Source organism: Petromyzon marinus, chromosome 6 (assembly GCF_048934315.1).
Source record: "Petromyzon marinus isolate PM22_M1 ecotype Great Lakes invasive population chromosome 6, UKy_Petmar_22M1.pri1.0, whole genome shotgun sequence".
NCBI classification, from domain to species: domain Eukaryota; kingdom Metazoa; phylum Chordata; class Hyperoartia; order Petromyzontiformes; family Petromyzontidae; genus Petromyzon; species Petromyzon marinus.
The window spans coordinates 5,753,106-5,766,710 of record NC_133672.1 but is presented as its reverse complement, the minus strand read 5'-3'; the positions used below and the strand labels follow the sequence as shown (position 1 = coordinate 5,766,710).

Genomic DNA, 13,605 nt, shown 5'->3' with positions numbered 1-13,605 from the left:
GTTTCCACTTGCAAAAAAAAAATCTTCAAGATGATATGCAGACAGAAAAAACGTGAAGCTCTTGGCGCACTTTGAGAATGTAATCGTGTAATTCCATATTTTCATTGACTATTGGTACCAGTGAATGCACAAACACATACATACACACATAAAGAAGCTCGGCTACACACAGACACGTGGGAGCACGCACGTACACGCTCATGCAGCTGTCGCCAATGTCGTTATAGCCCGGCTACGACTGGCGAATGGTAAAGTGCTGCAGAGTGAATATTAATGTCTTGAATGAGTAGGCAGGTTTCTCCAACCGGTCAGGGGCATTACCACAGACAGACATGGCCATTATGTAACCCGACATGGATGTATATTCTGCCGTGTGCTAGGAATGATGAAGATAGAAAGGTCAAGGTCGTGGTTGCCTAATCATATCAGTGTTAGCAGGAGTGCTAATGGATGGTAAGATAATGTTAAGTATCAATTTCTTGACGTTGAGAACCAGTTGCTAAGAGTAATATTTCAGGGGACTTTGGTGGCCACTGGTCTAGAATAACAAGATCACTTGGTTTGCCTACGGGTCTCTGACAAATACTCCCTCGTCATTCAGACTCCATAATATTTATCGTTGCGCTCTTTGATGGACAGCAGCGGTCGAAGGCAAAAGATTGTGACTTCTCAGTTGACAACAGAGAGTTTTACACTGGCGGTGCCTTGGAAATAATAACGTTTGGAAAGAAAAAAAAACGATCGGCTAATCAAATCTTTCGATAACATCTGGGTGCACAAACGAGCTGAATGCACAATCAGCTCGTATTAAATGTATGCGGACAGGATTTTGTGTTTTTATGATTCAATTTGTAATTTTTAGTGCTGTCACGTGCTCTCCCCTCTCCCTTGCCCCCCCCCACCCTCTTCCCACTTCACCTTCTTTTCGAAAGTTGGCCCTCACTTAAATAAAGTCCATTCAGAGGGAGTTGCATTTAAATAAAAATGTCCTATTGTTGTACCTTCCGAGGTTTTTTCATGAACAAATATCTAGAAATGAAAACAAAAATCATCAAAGAAAGAACCGTTTCAAGGCACTGTATTGTGAAATGCTGTTTCCAACTATGAGTCACAAATTCCTGAATACAATATTAACTCATAATGAATAATATTGGTCGCGAAAGCCTACATGTTAAACTGACAATATTAACTATTTCTTAGAGGGGTTTAAATGCAAAAGGAGTGAGCCTTTGTTGAGCATCTTTTAGAAGGTTACGCTTTTAAATAAATGAGACAAAGTAAAAGTGATTTCCAGATAGAATGAGCAGGGAGCAAGTGCTGTTCTGCAGTGTGTACATCCCTGAATCGATGGTGGGAAGTCTACTTTGTATGTATGTTGAACTTCTTTCGCACCGCACGTAGCCAGCCACGCTAATCAGAGGTGTGGGCGGGGGGGGGGGAGGACAAAAAACTAAACACAAAAAGTGGTTCTAAAGACATGATATTTAAATCTAGATTCCTTTCATGGGGGCAAATACTATCATCGGACAACAAAAATTGACTTTCCATTTTATCAGAGGACATCACAAACAGGGGAGTTTACCGACCCCCAACCAAGATTTAAACTCTTTACCTTCCCGATTGTGAGCTGCTAATGTTGACTACCTCTGTGCCACCCAGCGAGGATGCCCACCGTTTAGAGCATCTGTGTTTTAAAAGGATGCAAGATGGCAATTTTGTAAAAATGAAATCACGACGACGTCTTCTTAAACCTCGTGGTGGACAGACAAAGTGAGAATTGTGTCGGCTTTCTAAGGGGAGGGATGTGTTTTCGACTGGCTGGAGAGGTGAGGTTTTTTTTTTAAAACTTGAAAACGTACGCAAAAATAACAACTTATTCCCAGCGTTATCCTTCTGTCTGCAAACTATATCTATCCGAGGTATAACACGAATAAAGTAAACCTCCAAAATATTTTAGAGCTGTCATAATCTCAGAATATTTATCAACAGAAGCAACATACCTTTTGCGAATATTTAATCTAACCGAGGCAAAGACAAACACAAACAGACGGTCGAGGCTGAACACTACGCCGCTCCATCCCGCGCTGCAGAATTTGCTCATCATTCACTTCCAGCGAGAGAGCCCATGGTTGCGATTCACTTGAAGCGTCTACGAATGTGATTCACTCTTTCGCCCGAAAGAAAAGAGATTGACATCACGACTCAAGTGACGCAGCGGCGCGTACGGCTCGCCCGTGTTTCCCGCAGCTCGTGTCTAAATGTTTAGCTTGTGAATCGCGGCCCTGTCCCTTCCCTTACCTCTTACGTGTCGTCGATGTTTCACATTGCCGTGACGTTTGTGTCCATCGTACTAATATGGCACCAAATTTAAAACAAAGCTGTGTTTTTTTCTTTAACTTGTTTTTTTTTAACAATGAGAGAATACAAAAAAAATATGAATGCCACCCATCAACGTGCTACATACCCTTTTAACAACAACGTCTGTGGAGGAACTCCCCTTCTCCTCGCATATATTATTTTACTAATCCAATACCTCAACTCAGCTGCTGTATTTACTTTGAATTTTCAAGCAAATTTTCACGTCTCTGTCTTTCCCTCTCCCGCCCCTCCCACCCAACCCCGGCACCCTGGCCCCCCTCCAAACCTGCTCCGTGTGTGGCTGATCCCCCCCACCCGTGTGGCTGATCCCCCTCACCCGTGTGGCTGATCCCCCTCACCCGTGTGGCTGATCCCCCTCACCCGTGTGGCTGATCCCCCCCACCCGTGTGGCTGATCCCCCTCACCCGTGTGGCTGATCCCCCTTCCTCGTTGTTTCTCCCCTGTCCTCACGCTCCAGTTCCCAGACATCAACGGGGTAACTACATGCTGCCATGCTGCCATGCGTTTGTGCCCATCGTGTGCTTTTTGTGTAGCTTGTTAGCTCGCGCGCGTGTTCGTGCGTGCGTGCGCACGCGTGCTGCACCTCAAGGAATGCCAGCTTTTGTTCCGGGAGTCGGCTATGAATTTGCCGTACGGGTGGAGGCAAGAGCGTTGGGGGGAGTGGGGGGGGGGGGTGGGGGGGTGGTGCGGCTGGGCATGTGATCGGGCCTCATCGGCCTCATCGGCCTCATTTTTGGCATTCGTGAAGCAGTCCGATTCATCACGGGGCTGCGGCCTAGCGTTGCCACCGGTGCCGAATGCTGTATAACTCTCAACCCTCATGGCTAATCAATTACGAGATTATTATGACCCGCATGAACTGGGATAAATTGCCCTGCCACTGACTTTGAACGTGCATGGTTCTATAAATTGGCTGGAGAGCGCAGCTCGCGATCAGCTGTTCCCGCTGAGAAAATTCTTTGGGGTGAACAGCTTAATTCGTGTAACCGCCTTAAATATTTTCTTGAGATGTTTACCCAAGTGTGCTCATTTTAAGGCCTGTGCATCATTCACGAGAGTCGGCTTGCTGCCTCATTGCATCCAGTAAACATGCCATGCCGGGCCAACTTTGGCATTCGTTGCAATGTTGGCCCAACGTTCAACTTTAACTGGGTTGTTGCTATTATAACCCCTTCCACGTCAAACAAAAACTATTTCCCACTCAAAGTTTCACCCCAATTGTTTTCAAATGAATGTTGCTTCAAATTATTGGATACAACAAGGGGTATCCCTTGCAAAAAAGGAGCTAACGAATCTCAATGGACTTCATTAAAATACAGCATCTAGAAACCAATCCATTCTTCCAAGTATGCACAAAATGAACCTTACCCTGCCTTCCCACACCATCTATTTGAACGAATCTCAGGTTGTTTTGGAATCCCAGTCTGGAATTGTTTTCAGTGGTCAGGTCCAAACTCCACTGTCCAGCCCCCACTGCCCCTGGGCAGTTGGCATTTCAGAATCAGAATTATTTAATATAAAGTGGAGAAGGAATCCGTATACTTCAGACTGGAGGAGGAATCTGATGAGCTATGAAGCTCTTTTTCACAGATATCCGGTATGGGCGGGTCAGCAAGTTACAACGGCAAACAATACGACAACACTAAAGGAGTGCAAAATAGAAAAAATGTAAATAAATAAGTTCATTGCGCATGTTAGATTGGGCAAGGCAACACAAACGGCAACAAGACAATCCCAGACCACACCAAGATAACACAACACAGCAGTAGTCCCTCATCAATACAATGGAACACTCACATTGAGCTATCGATGCTAAACAGGTAATGATCAAATTTGACGCCCGTGAGAACGAGAGGCTTGCGGTGGGCGACCGCTCGCTCCACACGCGTTGGCCTGTGGTGCCAGCTCCTTTTTGTGTTGATTTTCCTATGATAAATGTTTTTATATCATTTCTTATTTTAATATCTTACTTCTTTTTCCTTGCTAAAGGATCTCGTCTCAATGGGCTCTCATCCAGTTAGAAATAACATTTTCTCAGGTGTAAGCGTTGTCCTTCACATCACGTGACATTTGCAGAGAATGAACGGGACTGATTTGTGTTCTCTGGAAGAAAAACAAACACGGACTGGTATTTTGGGCAAATGGAGGTGGGGATTCTGGTCAGTCCTCTCATTGGTATGAGCTGTAGCAACCAGTCGTCTTCATATTTTCTCAGATGTGTCTGTATTCTCATGAGATTAGGGTTAAGTGTATGCTTGTTCCTTAATGTTCGCGATTTTGTCACGTAAATTACAAGGGTGAGAAGCTCGCAAAACAAAAGAACATCAAAATAGAACAAGACTTTAAATCTGTGCACTTAGTTTATGACCAGTGGTGTAGCGTAGTTCACATGGGTCCTGATGCAAGGATTGACATTGGGCCCTCTGTCCAATTTCCTACAAATCTTCATAGCCTAGTGCCTTGGGCCGCTCCGGCTTGTGGGGCCTGGTTGCAGGCCCGCACACGCTATAGCCACACCACCGTTGAACCTGCCATGCAAGTACGTCGTGGTTAAATCGTTTAAACAGTCAGCAAAACGAGCTCCGTTCAAACGCAGCGGTCTGTTGGCACCGATGCAAAGCACTTTGGTTGCAGTGCCGCTCATTGGACTGCCCCAAGCTTTTGCAGTTTGGCCAATCGTCAGACGCGCCGCTTTCCGGAGCAACCCTTCTCAATAGTCGTGCGTGCGGCACGACACCACGACGTGCGCTGCGTTTGCTGTGTTGCACTTGCGTGGTTGTGCGTGTGTGTGTGTGTGGTGGTGTGGTTTTTGTCGTTTTTTTTGTCCTTGTTCTCGTTTCATCGGAGGTGGTCTCGGCTATTGACGGTGAACGCGGCAGCGAAAACTTCACCCAGCCTCCTGAACGATGAGCTGGAATAACCGACGGGCACACACTTATCCCATGCACGTTTAACTAAGCATGTCCTGAGGCTTTGATGGAGAAGAAATGCATTGATTGGAAGGTCATGAAGCCCGATGAGATTCTGTGTCTCAAAAAAATCCCATGAAGCGCTCGACCAGCCTCTAAATTGTCCTCCCCAAAACAAACGTCTTGTGTGCATTTAAGTTTCCAGGCAAGAAACGTGAACCGAATACACCAACCGCTTCCCTTCTGGTGGCAACACAATGGATAGCTACTCTGCGCTATGAGCCCGGTCATCTGCGTTTGATTCCTGGGAATTCAGAATCAGAATATTTATTGTATCCGTTGAGCTACCAAGCTCTCTTTTTTTTCACAAGTTGTGCGGTAGGGGCGGGTTAGCATGGTACAACAGCAGGAAGTACAAACAAAAAAACACAATGGGAGTGCATAATAAAGAAACGGTAAGCGAGTCACGAGTTGGGGTCCCGGACTGGTTCAGGTATCACTTTCCACTGACGTTAGCCACGGCCGGGAATCACACTTAGTCGCGCAGGTGCATAGTGCAGTGCACCGCCCACAGCGCCACCAATTACCCCTTCAGAGTACAATTAATAGGTCAATACCGGCCTCATCATTGCTTTCAAGAGTCCGCCCAACAAAGCTCAAGACCACCCCTGATGCTTAAGTGGCCCCGCTTGCCTCGACGACCTCTTGCTCTGTGTGGTCGTGCCGTTTGTGTGGCCGCGTGCCGCGCGTGCCGTGGTTCTTCCGCCGTAGCCGTGTCGCCTTCCTGTGCCGTCCCGTGCGCTGCTGTAGGTGTCATGAGTTTGCCGTGGGCGTCAGGATGTACCGCCGTTGCCCTCCCCCCCCCCGGTGTCGTGCCGTGCTTGCCGTCATGTGCCTGCTGTTTGCGGGGCGTCGCGCTGTCGCGCCGTCGTGTGCGTTGTCCGCGCCGTGGCGTTCCGCTGAGGGTGCGGGCGGGACTTGTGGGGCCCGCTCGGAATGCGGCCACCGGCCGCCCCTGCGCCCTCGGTCAAGTCGTTTGCGCCGCTTCAAAGGACACCGCTAATGGCTCCCCATCAGGAAACGTCAGCTGCCGCTCTGCGCAAAAAAGCGTTGGACTTGAGCTCCTCACCCGTTATTGCACGCACACCGGGTGCACTCGTGGATCTGTGTGTGCAATACCTTGCAGAGTTGGGATCATTTAGGTGGGTAAGACAGAGTTACCACCCAAGTTCTCTTTTGACGGAACTTTTCCTTATGGTTTGTCTTTTTTGTAAGTTCTGTCAGGCACGTGCATTGCAGTGAATATCTGCATTGCAGGTTTAATACGGTTTTAGTTTGAGTCTCTCGCTGGCCCTTTTCTTCCACAATAATGAAATTACTCCCTCAACCCAAACAAATTTTTTTAAGCAAATTGTTCTTATTTTACCAGGTTAGGCTCACTGAGCCATATCGCTCTTTTTTTTTTTACAGAATCAACCTGGATATCACAAATGACAGCTCAACGAAGTGGCGTATCCCGATGACGTTGATAGCAGCCAAATACTCTAAACGCACGTTTCTATGACCAGCAAAGGAGCTTGGGGTCGCCGGGTTCATTGCGCAGTGTGCTATCCATTGTGCCACCGTTCCCCAAATCCCATTTTTGATGCTATATAGAGCCAAATCTCCTGTATTATTGCTATCTTGGGATGCTATGATTTACAAAGTGTCACTTATTTTATGTTGACAGTTGGGAAGCATTAACTAATTACATTCTAGCACATTTGGTTGACATTGTTTCTTCCACATTGTTTAAACAAAAGATTTGATGAATTGGAGCAGATTCAAGTTCTTGAACACTGAGGAAAAGTTCCGTAAAAGTAAACAGAGCAGGTGGCAACGTGAAGGACGATCAAAACCAATAAAATATCGGTGGGGAGTTTGCTACAACCACCAGAATGTAATGTTAAACCACATTTTTTTCTACTGGTAAACCATACTTACCACCATTAAAAAACAGCCAGCAAATATATTTTTACTGACGGAATGTCAGTTACGTTGGGTTTATTGTCGTTGGGTTTATTCCAGAATAGGGACGCTACTCAATTTGCCTGGAGGTTTGTATTTTGATGGAATTTATAATTTTCAGAATTTGTAATTAAATCAATGAAGCCAGTTATATTTTAAAAAATGGATGAAAATTTAAGTTCAATATTTGTCTCCATATTTATGATTTTTCTTGTTGCCAATATTTTAGTTTAGTGGTATAATGAATATATGTATAGCGGGACTGTTTGAATTGTTAAGTTTTATACTGGGCAAATAAAAAAAAATGTAAACTATAAAGAAAGGAAGACAGTCTGTCCTATGAGATTTTATATATGACTTTCTACCCAACAAGATTATATTCTTGTGAATTTAACCTTGAATAACCGTGGCATAAATTCTGAAGAAATATAACTTGCCATGAACAAAAACCACAGAACAACAGTCTTTATTATTATTATAATTATTATTAACGACCATTAAACCATCAGAGTTCATCTTTCTATGAAAGATTAACATCGGATTTTATATCTTAAGGCAGAACCATTTATAGCCCAGATTACGCATTTGAACGGTGTGGTTTATTGATAATTAAGTGAAACTCTTCTGTGCATTGCATTTACTGTTAATGCAGCGGCACCTTGTTGGCATCCGTTAGACCCGAGTGAGTTTCGCACGACGGACGACGAGGCTGGGGCTCGCCTTGAAGCGGAACACGTGCTCAGGTTCGAACCGGGCGGCCGCGCTTTGCGCGATCCCCCACTCCCGCGCGAGTGACGTCGGACCGCGGCCGTGCCGTTGCCCTCTTGTGTGTCCGTGCAGCCGACAAGGCGATGCAGGACGTGGAGTTCACCTGCGACCTCTTCCGCTTCCTGCAGCTGCTGTGCGAAGGCCACAATTCAGGTGACGCTGTCGGGGGTTGCGCTCTCGCTGCGGAGTTCACCTGTCAGTCGACGCTTTGTTTTTGACGCCGCGCTTAGGCATCCCTATTTTTTTTGTTTTTAACACAAAACCCACCTCTTCGGTGCATCGGCGGTAGATTTTAATTGCCTGATTTTAATTACCATTTGAAAAATAATGTACGTTTTTATTGGTTAGGATTTGTGTATACATATTAAGTTGCCTTGGGCAGTGGTTGGCAACCTGTGATGTGTGGACCACTGGTGGTTCACAAAGCCCAAGGAGGTGGTCCGTGGAACTATTGAAAACAACTTTCTTTTCTGAAACCAGATATTTGTGTTATTGCGCTGGCAGCATTCTCATTATGTGAGTCGATAGAAAGCAAGTGAATGGTTTTGATGGGTTTTTTTATTTAAAAGATTTTGGCACCTTTCGAATAGTTGTGATGTTCTTCATAGGTTATTGGTGCGTGGTGAAAATGCGTTGAGCCTTAAGTGGTCTACGAGCCCAGAAAGGTTGAGAAGTTGACAACTCAACTGGAATTTAAACTCGTAACTTGTATGATTGGATTCGGATAAGTTTGTCATCCTTCATTGGCAAGATTATTTAATCATTTGGGGGGCAGGGGGGTGTTAGTAGAGTGGTGCACACGGCACACACTGCACTGTGAACTTGGCCAACTGAGTTGGATTCCGAGCCATGGCTAACATCAATAGGTAGGAGTGATAGCCGAACTGGTTTTACGCCTCGCCCCTTTAGTAACCCACACTGACCAGCGTGGTTATAAATATTTGGTGAACACCTTAGACCCAGACATTTGGAAGTGGAGTTGGTGGTTAACGTATATTTTTTTAATCGCACAAGACTTCCAGCTTGTTCAGCTGTGGCCAGTAGGTGGCAGTGCACTGAATTCTTCTCTGTAATTGCATACATTTAGTATTTTCATCCTTTGTGTACTGCTCGTGGACATGTGTTGATGTACTCAATGTAATCATCCTGCCATATACAAAATACTCAAGAAGGTAAGGGAAAATCATTGACCCAAATTAAAATGTCTTGATACTCTGAGAGAATTTCCTGGATAATTAATACAAATTACAACCGTTTGTCAATCCACCGCTGGGTCAAGGCCTCCCCACGCATTTTGATTTATGGGGATTGTTCAGCCATAATTCACGGCACTGGTCAGTGCAGGTTGGTAAAGAGGGGACTCGGGGCCTGTTCAGATATTAATTGCCACTGGCTAGCAATTAAAGTCAGGTTACTGGGTCCATAGTGTAGTTTGACAACCACCGTGACATCAACAACATTATACACGCATGTATAATAGAGTTATGCACAAAACTCTATGACCCAGCTGTTGGTAGCTTACTAGCAGAAGCAGATTAATTTTGTTAACTTTTCAACCGTAGATTTCCAGAATTACCTCCGGACACAGACTGGGAATAACACCACGGTGAACATCATCATCTCCACAGTGGACTACCTGCTGAGGTTACAGGTGTGAACCCCACGCAGGTTACCTCTTTGAGCCATACAAGCACAACACCACGTTCACTCGGCAGCGTTGTAAACCTCTAGGTGTCGAATAAGTTCACTCACATTTTTATGAAACGACCTGAAACGCATCACCTTGAGTATGTGCCCAAATGTTGGGAATGCAATCACACACTTTTGTTTTCCATAAAGCAGATAAAATTATATTCTTGGTTCTTTCGGTAAAGTCACGTAGAAGGGAAACAATAAAATAATAAATATATAAAGCAATCAAATTCTCACGACGTTTCGACTGCAACGCAAGCAATCATCATCAGGTGTGAAAACCACAGCAAGAAAATTTTTATTTTCTTGCTGTGGAACGTCGTGAGAATTTTATTGTTTTAGATTTTTATTATTTTATTATTTCCCTTCTATGTGACTTTACCGAAAGAACCAAGAATATGAATCCCTGCAGTCACGAAAGCTTTAAATCGGATAAAATTAATCGAGCCAAATGTGTCTCCACACTCAGCCATCTCGGTTGGCTACTCGAGCCCCCTGCTCTACGTCCGTGTACCAGTTGGTGTGCGCCTATGTTGCGGTGTGTAAACATCGCCACTGGGGAGATGAAGGCGGTCGGGTGTGGTGCTGATCAACCACCCCCTCGTGTGCCGTGCCCGCCTTCATAGGTGCTCACTAACAGCACTTGCCCCAACGGTCTGTTAAGGCTATACGGGGGTCTTTGTTGTTGTTTACCGTTGTGATATTGAGTAAACTCCATGATGGAAAACCTGAAATTGGCCGCCCTCTTTAATACAGTACATCGAGCCAACAAAGCACACGTGTTTTTTACCACATCTCACATCAATACACACTACTTTACTTTCACACGCATCGCACAGACGCATTCACACGTGGGTTTTTTTATTACCAGGTTATACTGCACTGCTTGTGGCGAGTATTGTTAGGGCCTACAGAGGCCAGAACCATTGTTGGCTGACTTTACATCTCCCCTGCTTTTGTTTTGAGAGTTCATACACTATAATATGTAGGCCAACTCAACTTTAGGGAGGCCTGTATCCTATACATACACCATTTTCCACTGACTTAGAAGTCCGGGATTTTAACCTGTCACCAATATTAAAATACATTATAGGCTAACCACTCTGCATATACACCATCTTCCACACACAAACACACAAACTTAATTGTATCACATTATCCCATCATTGCTCCCAATCTTGCTCGGTGGGTTGGCCTTGGTGTCCCCAGGAGTCGATAAGCGACTTCTACTGGTACTACTCTGGCAAGGATATCATCGATGAGCAGGGCCAGCGCAACTTCTCCAAGGCGATCAAGGTGGCCAAGCAGGTGTTCAACTCGCTCACCGAGTACATCCAGGTGAGTCTGCCCTCTCCGTTCCTCTCACCCTCCTGCCCTACCCCTCACTATCACTTCCCGTCCACGACTACTTGGAACCCTCACTCTGCTGGCCTGCGAATGGCCTTTGGCCCAACACCACGCCTGGGTGAGATTTTCACTCTTCCCGGTGTTTGCCAAGATCGTACTCCTTTTTGAGGCGTTAAATGTCTCGTTTTGTTCTCTTTGTCAGTATTATCATAATACACCCCCCCCCCTCCCCGAGTCATGGCATTTACTGCAGTTCTTCGCTCTGTTGGTCTTGTGCGATATTCATCTTCCCATGACAGATCCCGTTTTTGTACCTCAGAGGTGGAAACCCTACGCCCAGGCTATCAGTCCCTCCACTTTCTGTCGAGATGAGGCCTTTGTAGGCTACCCTGCCCCTCTTCCACCAACTCGACATGCCCACCCTTAGCTGACATGACCTCCTGGGGCCTAGTGACAAAGCCCTGTAAAATTGCCTGTTGTTTGGAAAACAGTATTAAAAAAAAAATGTAATACAAAATTTAACGGATGCATAGTTTATGTAGTGTTTATTTTTTTATCTATTTTTTTCTTAACTAACAAGGCCAGACGATTGAGTGAAACAAGTAACATTTTGGCCCAATGTTCTATTCTCATTTTTGACTCCATAACATCTTTGCTGGTTCCAGTTTGCAGCCTGGTTGGAAATGGATATCGCTCTTCTCTATCAGGGCCTGGAGTCCACCCGATCATGAATCATTCTGTCAAAGCAGGTTACCATGGGAACAGATGGCCCTTCGGCCCGGCCCAGGGCAAGCTTGGTTCCAAGTGACCATGAGAACAGTCCAAATACAAGAGGAGCCTCTGTCCATCCCTTCATAATTTTTTTGCCTCCCCAGTTTGTTTTTATTTTTTGCCCAAAGTGTGTTATTAACATACCAATCTCATCCATGAATGTCAATATGAATGTATAAGCCTGCTCAAAAGAGTAATGGGCTACGTTCATCTCCATTGGTAGCCTTCCGCCAATGGGGTTGAAATTCTAAATCCCTCCGGTAAAAGACTTGGTTCCATAATCCCGGACCCTCTGCACTTCCACATAACTTCGTGCATATGGCCTTGATTGCTACCTGTGCCTTCACAGAGGCCCTCAGCCCTCCAATGGGGAACTGCCGGTGCAATGCATTGCACGCGAGCGCTTGCATGTGTTCTCCCACACAGGGCCCGTGCACGGGGAACCAGCAGAGTCTGGCACACAGCCGCCTGTGGGACGCCGTCGTGGGCTTCCTGCACGTCTTCGCGCACATGCAGATGAAGCTGTCGCAGGTGCGATGCACGCACTGCACGCACTCACTGCACGCACTCACACGCGCACCCCCCACACGGACATCGCCCACACGCACAACAACAACCGCCATTCGCCACTAAGTGGCGGTGACGAACAAAAGAAAAGCTGTTTCGGCATGCGGTGGCTGGGCATGCGGGCTACATGACCCAGCCAACGCAGCCTTGCCTGCCAGAGGAGCTCACCGATGAGACCTTGCCCAGATCTTTCAAGGATTTGTGAGCTCCTCACACAATCCAGCCTGGTTAAACCCTGCCCATTTACCCTCGACATCAGAAGGGGGACGATGCCAACCCCAGCCGCAAGCGATGATGAAATTCTCACTTGCAACTTTCATCAGCTAACTGAGACCAGGCCACTTTAGGTTGGAATGGGGTCCTGGGTGTACACCCACCACTGGAGTGGAAGAATGGCAGGCGCATCTTACAGATGACTAGTCGATGGTCAGAGGGCAGATCAGCTCCACGGTAGGTCCTGGTGTCAAGGACATGGGCTCGCATCCGCTGGTCCGTCACTATGTAGTCCAGCAGATGTTCTTGCTTGGACCCGGCATGCATCCATGATGTTGTGTGGATGCGCTTATGCCGGAACAGCGTGTTGGTAATTACAAGCCCATGGGCTGCACAAAAATCTAGCAGCCTCTTACCGTTGTTATTGAGCTGATCTGGCCCATGCCCTCCAATAACTCCAGACCAGGTGCCAGCATCATGACCAACTCGGGCATTGATGACTCTATCCCGAGGGGCCACTTTAGCCAGCACCTGTGACAGGAGGTCATAGAAGGCATCTGTCTCATCGGCTTTGCCTGCATCCCTCCACGGATGTTCGTCTTCGGTGGGGGCATAAGTAACCACGACCACCACTCCTCGCCTCCGGTTGATGGGAAGGCGAGCCCAAAGTAGCCTGGGGCTTACAACTTTCCACACCTCACCGCCACGCTCCCACGCCCCCTTCATTCTTTTGTTCAAAAGAAGAGCCACACCCTGTTGTTTGGCAGTCTGCTGCCCCGAGTAGAGGACTGTCCACCCCTCATGGTGGCAAGAGCCAGAACCGGTCCACCGGACCTCCTCAATTCCACAGAAATCCAGGCGGTACCGGTCCAGCTCCCAACAGAGGAGTGGCAGCCTCTCCTCCGGAGTGAGCGTTCGAACATTCCACGTGGCCACACGAAGTGGCTTTTTG

At 46.6% G+C, this 13,605-nt stretch overlaps 1 protein-coding gene across 13 annotated transcripts in view; it reads left to right on the top strand.

Annotated features, from left to right (window-relative positions):
• The window catches only part of LOC116939631 (ryanodine receptor 2-like), a 332,153-nt gene that overhangs the window by 278,547 nt on the left and 40,001 nt on the right, over nucleotides 1-13,605 (top strand). For 9 of the 13 annotated variants that reach the window (XM_032948287.2, XM_076062947.1, XM_032948282.2 and 6 more), the window contains 5 exons: nucleotides 2,837-2,854; nucleotides 8,136-8,216; nucleotides 9,626-9,714; nucleotides 10,965-11,093; nucleotides 12,300-12,404. In XM_032948287.2, the coding sequence (XP_032804178.2) occupies nucleotides 2,837-2,854; nucleotides 8,136-8,216; nucleotides 9,626-9,714; nucleotides 10,965-11,093; nucleotides 12,300-12,404 (422 nt within the window). The remainder of the gene's footprint in view (nucleotides 1-2,836; nucleotides 2,855-8,135; nucleotides 8,217-9,625; nucleotides 9,715-10,964; nucleotides 11,094-12,299; nucleotides 12,405-13,605) is intronic. The other 4 variants (XM_076062962.1, XM_076062943.1, XM_032948284.2 and 1 more) reach the window with 1 other exon arrangement.